This window comes from Esox lucius, chromosome 11, assembly GCF_011004845.1.
Source record: "Esox lucius isolate fEsoLuc1 chromosome 11, fEsoLuc1.pri, whole genome shotgun sequence".
Classification (NCBI taxonomy): Eukaryota; Metazoa; Chordata; class Actinopteri; order Esociformes; family Esocidae; genus Esox; species Esox lucius.
Window position 1 is genome coordinate 47,582,297 of NC_047579.1, and position 13,168 is coordinate 47,595,464.

At 56.7% G+C, this 13,168-nt stretch overlaps 1 protein-coding gene across 1 annotated transcript in view; it reads left to right on the forward strand.

Annotated features, from left to right (window-relative positions):
* notch3 (notch receptor 3) overlaps nt 1-13,168 on the forward strand; it is a 39,685-nt gene that overhangs the window by 19,941 nt on the left and 6,576 nt on the right. Inside the window, exons 8-21 of the mRNA XM_029123156.2 lie at nt 1,688-1,801; nt 3,339-3,452; nt 5,139-5,372; nt 5,491-5,940; nt 6,259-6,645; nt 8,106-8,334; nt 8,827-9,185; nt 9,299-9,483; nt 9,569-9,701; nt 9,812-10,066; nt 10,182-10,294; nt 10,436-10,965; nt 11,082-11,560; nt 11,717-11,939. Coding sequence (XP_028978989.2) covers nt 1,688-1,801; nt 3,339-3,452; nt 5,139-5,372; nt 5,491-5,940; nt 6,259-6,645; nt 8,106-8,334; nt 8,827-9,185; nt 9,299-9,483; nt 9,569-9,701; nt 9,812-10,066; nt 10,182-10,294; nt 10,436-10,965; nt 11,082-11,560; nt 11,717-11,939 — 3,805 coding nt within the window. The remainder of the gene's footprint in view (nt 1-1,687; nt 1,802-3,338; nt 3,453-5,138; nt 5,373-5,490; nt 5,941-6,258; nt 6,646-8,105; nt 8,335-8,826; nt 9,186-9,298; nt 9,484-9,568; nt 9,702-9,811; nt 10,067-10,181; nt 10,295-10,435; nt 10,966-11,081; nt 11,561-11,716; nt 11,940-13,168) is intronic.

A 13,168-nucleotide genomic window follows, 5' to 3' on the forward strand; every position in this document is an offset into this window, starting at 1 on the left:
CAGGGAATTACAGAACAAGAACTACAGAGAACTACAGACAGGGAATTACAGACCAAGAATTACAGCCAGGGAATTACAGACCAAAACTACAGAGGACTAGAGACAGCGAATTACAGACCAAGAACTATAGAGAATTAGAGGCAGGGAATTACAGCTAGAAAACAACAGCCAGTGAAGTTACAGCTATAAAACGACAGCCAGCCAAGTACAGTTAGAAAGTGACAGCCGGGGAACTGCTGTGAACAAGGGCTTGGGAACTATTGAGAACTACAGCCAAGGGACAATAGAGAACTACAGCCATGGAACTTCAAACCAAGAACTACAGAGAACTATGGCCAGGGAATTACAGACCAAGAACTACAGAGAACTATGGCCACGTCTTGCCTGGTCTCATATCAATGCTCTCCTACTGTTTACTATAGACCATCTTATCGTCAGACATCTGCAGCTTCCGACTTTCCACTTGACTTTCCCAGTAGCTGTGTGCTGTAACCCTCCACCAGCCCCTCAACACTAGACCCCGTTATGTAACCGTCTCATTGCTCGCCCGAGCCGGGGCTGCTGGTTGGGCGAGGAGAAGCTCATGACTTTGGCCGCACTGATCCCAGTGAGACAGCCACAGTTTGTCTGAACGGTGGCATTAATGCTCCCAAACCTTCTTCACAAACACATTGAAACTCTGGCGCACCGAGCAGTCCTCAGTCCATGCATCCTGGCTGGGGGTTTGGTGTGTGTGTGTGGGGGGGAGGGGGGGGGACTATACAAATTAGGGATGGGAGTCCTGTTCTATAGGGCTGTATGGTGAGAGAGCGGGAGAGAGAGCGGCGAGGCGAGGCGAGGGGGAGGAGTGTGCTGTGAATAGTAATGAGCGGTGGAGTGGTGGGAATGAAGCAGGACAATAGGGTCCCTCTGTGCTCCACTCTGCACCCTTCACACACACAGAGGGAGGAGGAGGGGGGCGAGGCTCTTTCCCAGAAGGAGCTCCTACCCTCCCCCTCCACAGACAGACCCCTTCCTCTTCTCTCGCTCCACCCTCCTCATCGTCGGCTAGCCTGGTGAAGCTCCATGTGGAGTGGCCAATTCTTCCCCGATTCCACGCTGCCTCTGTCCCTTCAGTTGCACGGCAGACCCGCGGTACCCTCAGTATCACCTCAGTGGAGGGAACAGCGCGACACCCCGTAGCTCCACACCACTTCTCATAGGGACCCATGACCCAGGTACTGGGATTGGTAGGACTCTGGGGACCCAGGATGTGGTGTGGTGATCCAGGTCAGACTTACAGCTCCGGGGGAAAAAATTACGTTGAAAAGGAAGGTTTTGAGTGAGGAACAGAAGCGTTCAATTTGCAGTGCTCTCTTAATTTGAACCCTTCTGTTTCTCACTAAAAACCTTCCTTTTCGACTTTTTTGGAAAGGAAAGAAAAAGGTTCAGTGGTCTCCTAATTCTTTCCGGAGCTGTAGTTCTGTTTGGGATGGTTTCCCATCCAGGGAGAAAAAGCTAACGCCCTTGCTCTTGGTTTGGGACTCAGAGACTGTTGATTTAAAACCATCTGCGGTCCCCTTTTATGTGGACTGTGAGAACCTGTTGCCACTGCTGGAACTCCCCTAGACAGAAGAAGATCATGAGATCATGCCGCCTGGGTTTCGCTGTTTCTGTTCTGCTAACGTGCGTCTGATTCGTCCCCCAGGTTACATGGGGACATACTGCGAGGTGGATGTGGACGAGTGTGACAGCAACCCGTGTGTGAACGACGGGATCTGCCGCGACTTGGTCAACGCGTTCACATGCACCTGCCAGCCAGGTGAGAGCCGAGTCCCAATCTGTCCCGGCCGTTTAAAGACAGCCTCCCTTCCCGCGCCATGGTCAGTCAGTGCGACCAGAACAGGTGTGAGATGAGTGCTCCTCCCGCTTGTTGTGTTGGACGGGATGTTGGAGCGACCTACCTCAGTCATGAAAGACACGCAGAACCCAGAGGCAGCCTGCCGATCCTCTCGCCTGAACAAAGACACTATTGTGAAACCCCTCAACCCCCTCCTCTCCCCCATTCTGGTGGAATGTGGAAGGGACAGCCACCCCCCCCTCCCCTCGGTGGTGGGGGGTGGGGGGTGGGGTAACAGCAGTCTTACTAATGAGATTCTTTTTCAGGTTTGCAATTTACATCTGGGGCAGACATCCCCCCTCACCCCCCATCTAGCTATTGAGCCTGTTGAGCTGATAGAGGCAGGGGGGGGGGGGGGCTTCCCACTGTCTCTTCCCCTCTAACCCCCTGCCCAAAGCAGCAACACACAGACAGCCAGACCAGGCCCATCCTCCTCACCCTCTTAATCAACACGAGGTGTTCCTAAACCAGCCACTGCCAACCAATTAACCCCTACATGGGCCCCCTCACCATTGATTTGCTGTTGCTCTGCCAGCCAAGCTTTGTCTTCGGCATGGAAAAGACGCTGATTTAAAGACTACCTTGACGTTCCCATGACAACAAATTGAGAACTAACTATTTCAGACACTGTTGAAAAAAGTGTCAAATATGAAATACCATTATACCAAGGCATTAACCATACTGATTATTTATTCACTGACACATTCATGTCATTTAAATGGCGGCAAATGTATCAATATAAATGATGCCGCATGAAGGAGAGAGGATTTGGGAAGCTGGAATGATGACTTACCCGACATTCCAGAATGCTGCAGACATTCTAAAACTCACCAGACATTTCAGAATGCATCACAGTCCAGATGATGAACCAAACACTGCAGATTCCTGAGCACAGAACCCCACACTGTTTAGATCCCACCCTGTTTAGATCCCACACTGTTTAGATCCCACACTGTTTAGATCCCACACTGTTTAGATCCCACACTGTTTAGATCCCACACTGTTTAGATCCCACACTGTTTAGATCCCACATTGTTTAGATCCCACCCTGTTTAGATCCTACCCTGTTTAGATCCCACACTGTATAGATCCTACCCTGTTTAGATCCCACACTGTATAGATCCTACCCTGTTTAGATCCCACACTGTATAGATCCTACCCTGTTTAGATCCCACACTGTATAGATCCTACCCTGTTTAGATCCCACACTGTATAGATCCTACCCTGTTTAGATCCCACACTGTATAGATCCCACACTCTGGCGCACAGTTTCCAGTCCATGGGCCGCTGCCCTGTCCAGACGCTCTCCAACCCAAGCATCTCAACATCCAGACATCCCATGCCCAACCCAGCCTCTGGCATCTTAAGGAGAGTGAGCCGGGCTGGCCTCTGACCTCAGGGTGGACCAGTCTACCGGAGCTTTTCTTTGACCCCTCACCTCTGTGTTTGCCTGTCCCAGGGTTTACTGGCACCATGTGTCAGATGGACGTTGATGAGTGCGCCAGCACGCCCTGCCAGAACGGAGCCAAGTGTTTCGACCGACCCAACGGGTATGAGTGCCGCTGCGCTGAAGGTGAGGAACAAGAGAAACGTAGAAGGTCAATGTCCATTTATGTGTTCTGCATTCACCGTCCTGACACACCCCTCACAAGACACTCCACATTCAGCTGGGCCTGGTGTCCTGAGCCACTCGCTGGTGCCTTAGGGGTAAAGTGCTTTGCTCAAGGGCACAGCCACAACTTTTTCACGTGGAGATTCGAAGTCAGCAACTTGACGTTGTCCAGCCCGACTCTTTAACCATTACAGAGTCTCTGCCCTGACGCCTCATGGGTGGTCAGTGTCTGCTGAGAGACACGGTGGGGTGAGAGGACTGTTTGGCTGGGTGTATGTGGCAGCCTCTGGCCTGGGGCTGTACTTTGGGCTGGACTGGGGCAGTACAGACTGACATGAGGCCCCTAATCTCCCTAGCCGGTCCCTCGGACCCCAGGATCACGGGGTCACCCAAGGCCAGCAGCTGTGAGGAGGGGTGTAGGGGGGCTGGTCATCGCCCCGACATCTGTTCCTCTGTACCCCACAATACCACAGCCCCAGACACACTCACACACTCCACCATCCTTATGGCATGTCCTAGCGCCCTCACCGTCCAGCCATTAGCACGTAGAAGAAGGTCAACCTCTCAGAAACACCGTTTTCAGCCCGTTTCTGGAGCGGGGCGTGTTTGTGTTCCTATTTTAGTGTGTGTGTTTGTTTGTGTGGGTGTGTTTGTTGGAGTCTGCGTGTGTGTATTGGGGGAGCCTGTTGCATTGTTTAGCAGTAGCCAGCTGCTTGGTATTCCCCGTCCCCCCCCAGCCTCGTTGTTGAGTGAAGTGGCCCTGTTAGACGTGGTGCGCCCCATTGTCCGCTCTGCTCTGCCGGGGGGAACAAAGCCAGGCCCGCAGGCCTCGTCAAGGGCCCTTATTCTCTACTGCAACCCACAGCACCACAGGCCCCACCCTGTCCCCTAGTCCACAGCACCACAGGCCCCACCCTGTCCCCTAGTCCACAGCACCACAGGCCCCACCCTGTCCCCTAGTCCACAGCACCACAGGCCCCTTCCTGTCCCCTAATCCACAGCACCACAGGCCCCTTCCTGTCCCCTAGTCCACAGCACCACAGGCCCCTTCCTGTCCCCTAATCCACAGCACCACAGGCCCCACCCTGTCCCCTAGTCCACAGCACCACAGGCCCCACCCTGTCCCCTAATCCACAGCACCACAGGCCCCACCCTGTCCCCTAGTCCACAGCACCACAGGCCCCACCCTGTCCCCTAGTCCACAGCACCACAGGCCCCTTCCTGTCCCCTAATCCACAGCACCACAGGCCCCACCCTGTCCCCTAGTCCACAGCACCACAGGCCCCACCCTGTCCCCTAGTCCACAGCACCACAGGCCCCACCCTGTCCCCTAGTCCACAGCACCACAGGCCCCACCCTGTCCCCTAATCCACAGCACCACAGGCCCCACCCTGTCCCCTAGTCCACAGCACCACAGGCCCCACCCTGTCCCCTAGTCCACAGCACCACAGGCCCCTTCCTGTCTCTTAGCCCACAGCATGACAGGCCCCTGAAAAAGAGAGGGAGTGAGAGAGACAGGTGAAGGAATGAGAAAAGTGAAATGGTTAAGGACTGCTTGGAAACTGTCTGGACGGGGACGCTAGCAGACTGGTGACAAGGGATTTGGAAGACGCGGCCTGTTGTAACTCCTGTCCCCCCCCCCACCAGGGTATGAGGGCAAGCTGTGCGAGAGCAACATCAACAACTGCCAGCCTGACCCGTGCCACCATGGCACCTGCGTGGACGGCATCGCCAGCTACACGTGTAACTGCGACGCGGGCTACACCGGCTACCGCTGCGAGAACCAGCTCAACGAGTGCCACAGCAACCCCTGCCAGAACGGGGGCAAGTGTGTGGACCAGGTGAACAAGTACATCTGCCAGTGTCAGCACGGCACCTCAGGTGAGTCGGCAGCACCCGATGAATGGGGGGGGGGGTGGTGCCTGCAGACGGGGGCGGGCCCGGGCACTGCGGTCCCGGAGACGGTGTCTGATCGGTGCTCCCTCCGTCGCCCACGCAGGGACCAACTGCGAGGTGAACTTCGACGACTGCGCCAGCGGCCCGTGCGACTACGGCATCTGCGTGGACGGCGTGAACCGCTACGACTGCGTCTGCAAGCCGGGCTTCACCGGGCCGCTGTGCAACGCGGAGATCGACGAGTGCTCCTCCGGGCCCTGCAGAAACGGCGGCACGTGCGTGGACCAGGAGAACGGCTTCCACTGCCAGTGCCCGGACGGCTTCCAGCCGCCGTTCTGCTACTCCCAGGTGGACGAGTGCGGCAGCAGCCCGTGTGTGCACGGCGCCTGCCGGGACGACGTCAACGGGTACCGCTGCGACTGCGAGCCCGGCTGGGTGGGGAAGAACTGTGACCTGGACCGCAACGACTGCCTCCCCAGCCCCTGTCAGAACGCGGGCACCTGCATTGACCAGCTCAACGGGTTCACCTGCAAGTGCCGCCAGGGTTTCAGAGGTGAGCCGGGGCGGGCGTCACGGGAGCAGCGGTCCACCGTGCCAATGCCGCAGTGGCACGCTGCTCCCGCTCCACATACCATTGGAACTACACTGCATTACATCCACACGATCTCACGCCAGCTGACACAGACACTCAGGCTGCGTTTTGGTTCCCCCGTTAAACAGAGGCAGTTCTAAAATCCTCGCTCTTATCGCCCTCTAGTGGATCTCTAAAATCACTGAGTGAGAGCCAGTTTCCTGGTGTGGTTCGATCTGGTTTATAAATGTCTCTATCCAGCCGTGTAACTCCCCTGTTGCTCTCTCCGGCTGCGCCTAGGTAACCTGTGTCAGGTGAACATCAACGAGTGTTGGTCCAGTCCCTGTCTGAACCAGGGCACGTGCGTGGACGGGGTGGCCAGTTTCACCTGCCTGTGCGAGCTGCCCTACAGCGGCTCCACCTGCGCCGATGTCCTCACCCCGTGCTCCCCCGACCCCTGTGACAACCACGCCCAGTGCACCAACACCCCCGACTACCTGGGCTACCAGTGCAACTGTCAGCAGGGGTGGCAAGGTCAGCTGTGCAACATCGACGTGAACGAGTGCGTCTCCAACCCGTGCAAGGACCGCGGCACCTGCACCAACACGCTGGGGGGCTACGTGTGCTTGTGCCAGGGTGGCTTCACCGGCGCCAACTGTGAGACGGACATCAACGACTGTTCCCCAAGTGAGTGACCCGTCAGAGGCCGGCAACACTGCCACGGTTCCTTGTGTGGAAGATGGAAAATGTTTGGCCATTCATCAAAATAAAACTTCTCAGAGTCTGGTATAACGGTTGATTGTTTCAAGTTTAATTACGTGGCGCCACGGGAACAACCGTCACAACGCTGACAGAGAATGAGTGCAGAGACCAGCAGAGTAACGTCACGACAGATTGTTCTGATTATGCGTTTCAAGTTTCAAGCTTATATCCTCCTCCAACAGTACAGATGACGGAATTAGCATTTGCCGAATGTACATACAAGGCGTAGTAGCCACTACGGTGTAGTCTAAAAATGCAAGGTTGCACAAATAGCTCCTGGAGACTTGGTTGCCCAGGCAGCCTGGTCAAAGGCTGAGATATAACAATCTGGACAGTTACTATATGGGGACTTAAGTTGACTATGCTCTTCTCAATAAGGAATAGAGCTCAGTTCACCTATAGGATGTTAGTTATAATAACCCCCTGCTGTTCATGAGCTTCCTCCTAGAGAACAGTTTCTTATGGCAGTTTTATGGCACAGTGTTGTGGAAATTCTTGCACTGATGTATACTTGGTCATCCTATACATGTATAAATGGGTTACTAGTTAAAGATGCCGAGGGGGATCTGGTGTTTGACTAGGGGACATCCTTGACCGGCACCAGCGGATTAGAGGGTTACTCGTAAATCTGTATAACCCTTTAGTGTCTCTGTGGATTGTCCAGACATTGTGACTCCTCAGGAGTTGAGAAGGATAAGGTGGGGGGACAGCCCGCCCTTTGGGTAAAACCTATGTGACACAAGACAGATGGGCAACAACTCACCACAGCCCTTTTAACTGTAATAAATACTGTTGATTGACCTGAGACTCCTAGAGACTCCTCGGACGATTAAGTTTGTAAGCGTTTGATGCGTCTCTCTTATTTGCAAATAATAATAAATGGTTAAATTGTGCCAAGAGAATTTTGTCTCTGTTTCTTACTCCTTTAAGAGTGTCGATCGATGGAATTGCCATCACAACAGGCAGAGGTCTGTTTCTCTTACTGCTAAAAGGAGCCAAGGCCCTAATCAGCCGACATTCCATTCATCCCTGCCCCTGAACACAAGATACTGGCCTTTCAACTTGGTGACAGAGAGAGAGACAAGTCTTTCAGTACCTGTGTAATTGATAAAGCATACAGAATACAAAACCCTTCTAATAAGATCATGAATAAAAAAGGATGATAGTAAAGTGATTTTTCTACAATTGCTTATGTGGCTCTGATGATGCTGTACCTCCAACTGTACCACAGCACAGACTTTAGGCCATAGGAACTGGCCAGCAGTGGAGATGGGTCCATCTCCATCCGTTCAAACCACCCTCCCTCTCTCTTTCTCTCCCTGTCTCTCTCCCTCTCTCCCTCTCCCTGTCTCTCTCCCTCTCCCTGTCTCTCTCTCTCTTCGCAGACCCATGCCTGAGGGGGGGTTCCTGTATGGATGCTGTGAACTCGTTCCACTGCAACTGTCTGCCCGGATTCACAGGGCCTCGCTGTGCCGTGGAGGTGAATGAGTGTCAGAGCGCCCCCTGTAGGAACGGAGGCACCTGCACAGACTATGTCAACAGCTACACCTGTACCTGCAGACCTGGCTTCACCGGGATTAACTGTGAGACCAACATCCCCGACTGCACTCAAAGGTCAGTCTCTGAGTGTGACATTCGTGTGTTAGGGTGTGTCCGACTGTGTTAGGGTGCGTCAGAGTGTGTCAGGGTGTGTCAAACTGTGTTAGGGTGTGCCAGTGTATGTTAGGGTGTGTTAGAGTGTGTCAGGGTGTTTCAAAGTGCCTTAGTGTGTGTCAGTGTGTGACAGTGTGTGTGTGTGACAGTGTGTGTGTGTGACAGTGTGTGTGTGTGTGTGTGTGTGTGTGTGTGTGTGTCAGTGTGTGTGTCAGTGTGTGACAGTGTGTGACAGAGTGTGTGACAGTGTGTGTGTGTGTGTGTGTGACAGTGTGTGACAATGTGTGACAATGTGTGTGTGTGTGTGACAATGTGTGACAGTGTGTGGGTGTGTGTGACAGTGTGTGTCAGTGTGTGACAGTGTGTGTGTGTGTGTGAGACGGTGTGTGTCAGGGTGCGTGCAGGCTGAAGTATGGACATTGCTTTACCCTGTGAATGATCCTGTTTCCACAGCTCATGCTTTAACGGGGGAACCTGTACGGACAAGATCAACGCCTACTCCTGTACCTGTCGCTCCGGGTTCACTGGCTCCCACTGCCAGTATGAGGTGAATGAATGTGACTCCCAGCCCTGCCTCAATGGGGGTCTCTGCCAGGACGCGCTGGAGTCCTTCCGCTGCTCCTGCCCCAAGGGATACACGGGCAACCGCTGCCAGATGCCCGTGGACTGGTGCCGCCGCTCGTCCCCCTGCCAGAACGGAGGCCGCTGCCGGCAGAAGGACGCGTCCTTCTCCTGCGAATGCCAGGGAGGCTGGTCTGGACGCTACTGTGACATCCCCGGGGTGTCCTGTGAGGTGGCTGCCCTGAAGAGAGGTACGGACCCACGCTCTGCTCCTCACGCGTGTGTCCCCTGTTGTGTAGCGCGCAGTGTTTGTGTGCAGCGCGGTGTAACCCCGGCTCTCCCCTGTTCCCCTGTTGTGTCGAAGGAGTCCAGGCGGATGAGCTGTGTCACCACAGGGGTCACTGTGTCAACACGGGCAACAGCCACTACTGCAAGTGTCCTGCCGACTACACGGGCAGCTACTGCGAGAAGCAGGTGGACCACTGTGAGGACAAACCCTGTCGCAACGGCGCCACCTGCAGGAGCTACGTGGGAGTCTACCAGTGTGACGTGAGTGTGACTGCCTGGGGAAGTGTTTCGACCGCCTTAATGTGGATGCGCGTGCATCGTTTCATGTGTTCCGCGCTTCCCACAGTGTATGCCAGGCTACACCGGAGAAAACTGTGAGAGGGAAGTCAACGAGTGCCAGTCTCACCCCTGCCAGAACGGGGGCACTTGCATTGACCTGGTGGGCCACTACATCTGCTCCTGCCCCCCGGGAACCCTGGGTAAGGTCGTCAGTCGTCAAATCAAAAGCTTTATGCCATGTGCTTTTGAAATGGAAACATCCTCCGTAAAGTGCGTTTAACACCAAGCTTTTCCATGCGCTGCCCCCTAGGTGTTCTGTGCGAGATCAACGAGGACGACTGCGCTCCATCTCCCAGGCTGCCCGGGGCTCAGAAGTGTCTGAATAACGGTACCTGTGTGGACCGGGTGGGGGGCTACCGCTGTAACTGCCCCCCCGGCTTCACCGGGGAGAGGTGTGAGGGGGACATCAACGAATGTCACTCCAATCCCTGCAGCCCCAGCAACAGCCTGGACTGCATCCAGCTCCCCAATGACTACCAGTGTGTCTGCAAGCCGGGCTTCACGGGTGAGTGTGTGTGTGTGTGTGTGTGTGTGTGTGGCGGCGTGGTTGTTGGCGTCGTGAATGCGTTGGTGCCACGTGTCTGCGACCCTCTGACGTGCGTGCGGCTGCGTGTTTTCAGGTCGTCGGTGCCAGAGCAGATTCAGCATGTGTGAATCTCAGCCCTGTCAGAATGGAGGGGCCTGTTCCGTTTCCAGCAGCTCAGCCCTGGAATACGTCTGTACCTGTCAGCTGGTCAGTATCAGGGTCAACAGCAGCCTGTCACATCTCCTCCTAGATAGCTCCCACAGCCATGCCCCGCTCCCTGACCCTCCCGGTCAAAATGGCCCCACCCCCCCCTCCCATACTGACCATGTGACTGTTGAACCTCCTCAGGGCTACGCCGGGAACCAGTGTGAGAGGAGCATGTCATGCCGGGAGCTGTCCTGCTATAACGGGGGGAGCTGTGGCCTGACCACGCGGGGCGCCCGCTGTACCTGCCCGCCGGGCTTCACCGGGTCTCAGTGCCAACACCGCAGCAACCACGGCTGCTCCTCCCAGCCCTGCCGGAACGGGGGCCTCTGCGCGGAGAGCACCAGCTTCCCCTTCTTCCAGTGCCAGTGTCCCCAAGGCTGGATGGGCAAGCGCTGTGAGCACGGCAGCACCAGGACGGCAGAGCCGTCGCCCGCCTGCCCCCTGACCGACTGCCACAGCAAGGCCAACGACGGCGTCTGCGACAAGGAGTGCAACATGCTCCCCTGCCGCTGGGATGGGGGCGACTGCTCCCTGGCCATGAATCCGTGGGCGCGCTGCGAGGACCCGCGCTGCTGGCGCCTCTTCAACAACAGCCGCTGCGATGAGTCGTGCAAGAACGCTGAGTGCCTCTACGACAACTTTGACTGCAGGGCCAAGGAGAACGTCTGCAAGTAAGTACCCCCCTCCACCGTTTTGTCCTCGGCGCCATCTTCCGTTACGCCTGACATGTTCCTGTGCGCGTTGCCACGGCTGACCCCCCCCCGGCGCCTCTCTCTGTGTCCACCAGTCCCATCTACGAGACGTACTGCATCGACCACTTTGCCAACGGCCGCTGTGACGAAGGCTGTAACTCCGCCGAGTGTGGCTGGGACGGCCTGGACTGCGCCGCCAATGTCCCTGAGGTGCTGGCCGAGGGGGTCCTGGTCCTGGTGGTTCTGCTGCCCCCGGAGGAGCTCCTGCGCACGGGCAACGCCTTCCTGCAGAAGCTCAGCGCCATCCTAAGGACCACCCTGCGCTTCCGCCTGGACAATAACGGAGAGGCCATGATCCGTCCCTACACCCGCAGGGAGGCGCGCATCAAACGAGAGCTGCAGCCCGACCAGGAGGTCATCGGTTCCGTGGTGTACCTGGAGATTGACAACCGCCTGTGTTCCCAGGACTCGGGCGACTGCTTCTCCTCAGCCGACACCGCAGCCGATTACCTGGGAGCCCTGAAAGTGACGGGCATGCTGGACAAATTCCCCTATCCTCTCAGAGAAGTCCGCAGTGAGTGCCCACACACGGACCCCTGACCCAGATACACGGCATGAGATAATACATGCTTCAAATTCTCCTCGTGTCATTTCTTAACCAAAGACTGTGTCCACAGCTCATATGCTGACGTCCTTTGTTCTGACATGTCTGTCCTCTGTCCGCCCCCAGGTGAGATACGTCCTGACACGGATATTCCAAAATGGGGCAAGCTGATGCTGGTGGGCGTGGCGGCACTGTTCCTCTTGGTCATTCTGGTGTTGGGCATGCTGATCGCCCGCAGGAAGAGAGAACACAGCACCCTGTGGTTCCCCGAAGGATTCTTCCTCAAGAAAGAACCCAGCAGCAACAAGAACCGCAGGGAACCCGTGGGCCAGGATGCACTGGGCATGAAGTGAGTGGTCCCCCTGCAGTCCCCCTCTGGTCCCACTGTAGTCCCCCTGCAGTCCCCCTCTGGTCCCACTGTAGTCCCACTGTGGTCCCCCTCTGGTCCCACTGTAGTCCCCCTGTAGTTCCCCTGTAGTTCCCCTGTAGTCCCCCTCTGGTCCCACTGTGGTCCCCCTCTGGTCCCACTGTAGTCCCACTGTAGTCCCCCTGTAGTTCCCCTGTAGTCCCCCTGTAGTTCCCCTGTAATCCCCCTGTAGTTCCCCTGTAGTTCCCCTGTAGTCCCCCTCTGGTCCCACTATAGTCCCACTGTGGTCCCCCTCTGGTCCCACTGTAGTCCCACTGTAGTCCCCCTGTAGTTCCCCTGTAGTTCCCCTGTAGTCCCCCTCTGGTCCCCCTGTAGTCCCCCTGTGGTCCCCCTGTAGTCCCCCTCTGGTCCCCCTGTAGTCCCGTTGTAGTCCCCCTGTGGTCCCCCTGTAGTCCCCCTCTGGTCCCCCTGTAGTCCCTCTCTGGTCCCCCTGTAGTCCCCCTCTGGTCCCCCTGTAGTTCCCCTGTAGTCCCCCTGTAGTCCCCTTCTGGTCCCCCTGTAGTCCCCTTCTGGTCCCCCTGTAGTCCCCCTGTGGTCCCCCTGTAGTCCCCCTCTGGTCCCCCTGTAGTCCCCTTCTGGTCCCCCTGTAGTCCCCCTCTGGTCCCCCTGTAGTCCCCCTGTGGTCCCCCTGTAGTCCCCTTCTGGTCCCCCTGTAGTCCCCCTCTGGTCCCCCTGTAGTCCCCCTCTGGTCCCCCTGTAGTTCCCCTGTAGTCCCCCTCTGGCCCCCTGTAGTCCCCTTCTGGTCCCCCTGTAGTCCCCCTCTGGTCCCCCTGTAGTCCCCTTCTGGTCCCCCTGTAGTCCCCCTGTGGTCCCCCTGTAGTCCCCTTCTGGTCCCCCTGTAGTCCCCCTCTGGTCCCCCTGTAGTCCCCTTCTGGTCCCCCTGTAGTCCCCCTCTGGTCCCCCTGTAGTCCCCTTCTGGTCCCCCTGTAGTCCCCATCTGGTCCCCCTTTAGTCCCCCTCTGGTCCCCCTGTAGTCCCCTTCTGGTCCCCCTGTAGTCCCCCTCTGGTTCCCCTGTAGTCCCCCTCTGGTCCCCCTGTAGTTCCCCTGTAGTCCCCCTCTGGCCCCCTGTAGTCCCCTTCTGGTCCCCCTGTAGTCCCCCTCTGGTCCCCCTGTAGTCCCCCTCTGGTCCCCCTGTAGTTCCCCTGTAGTT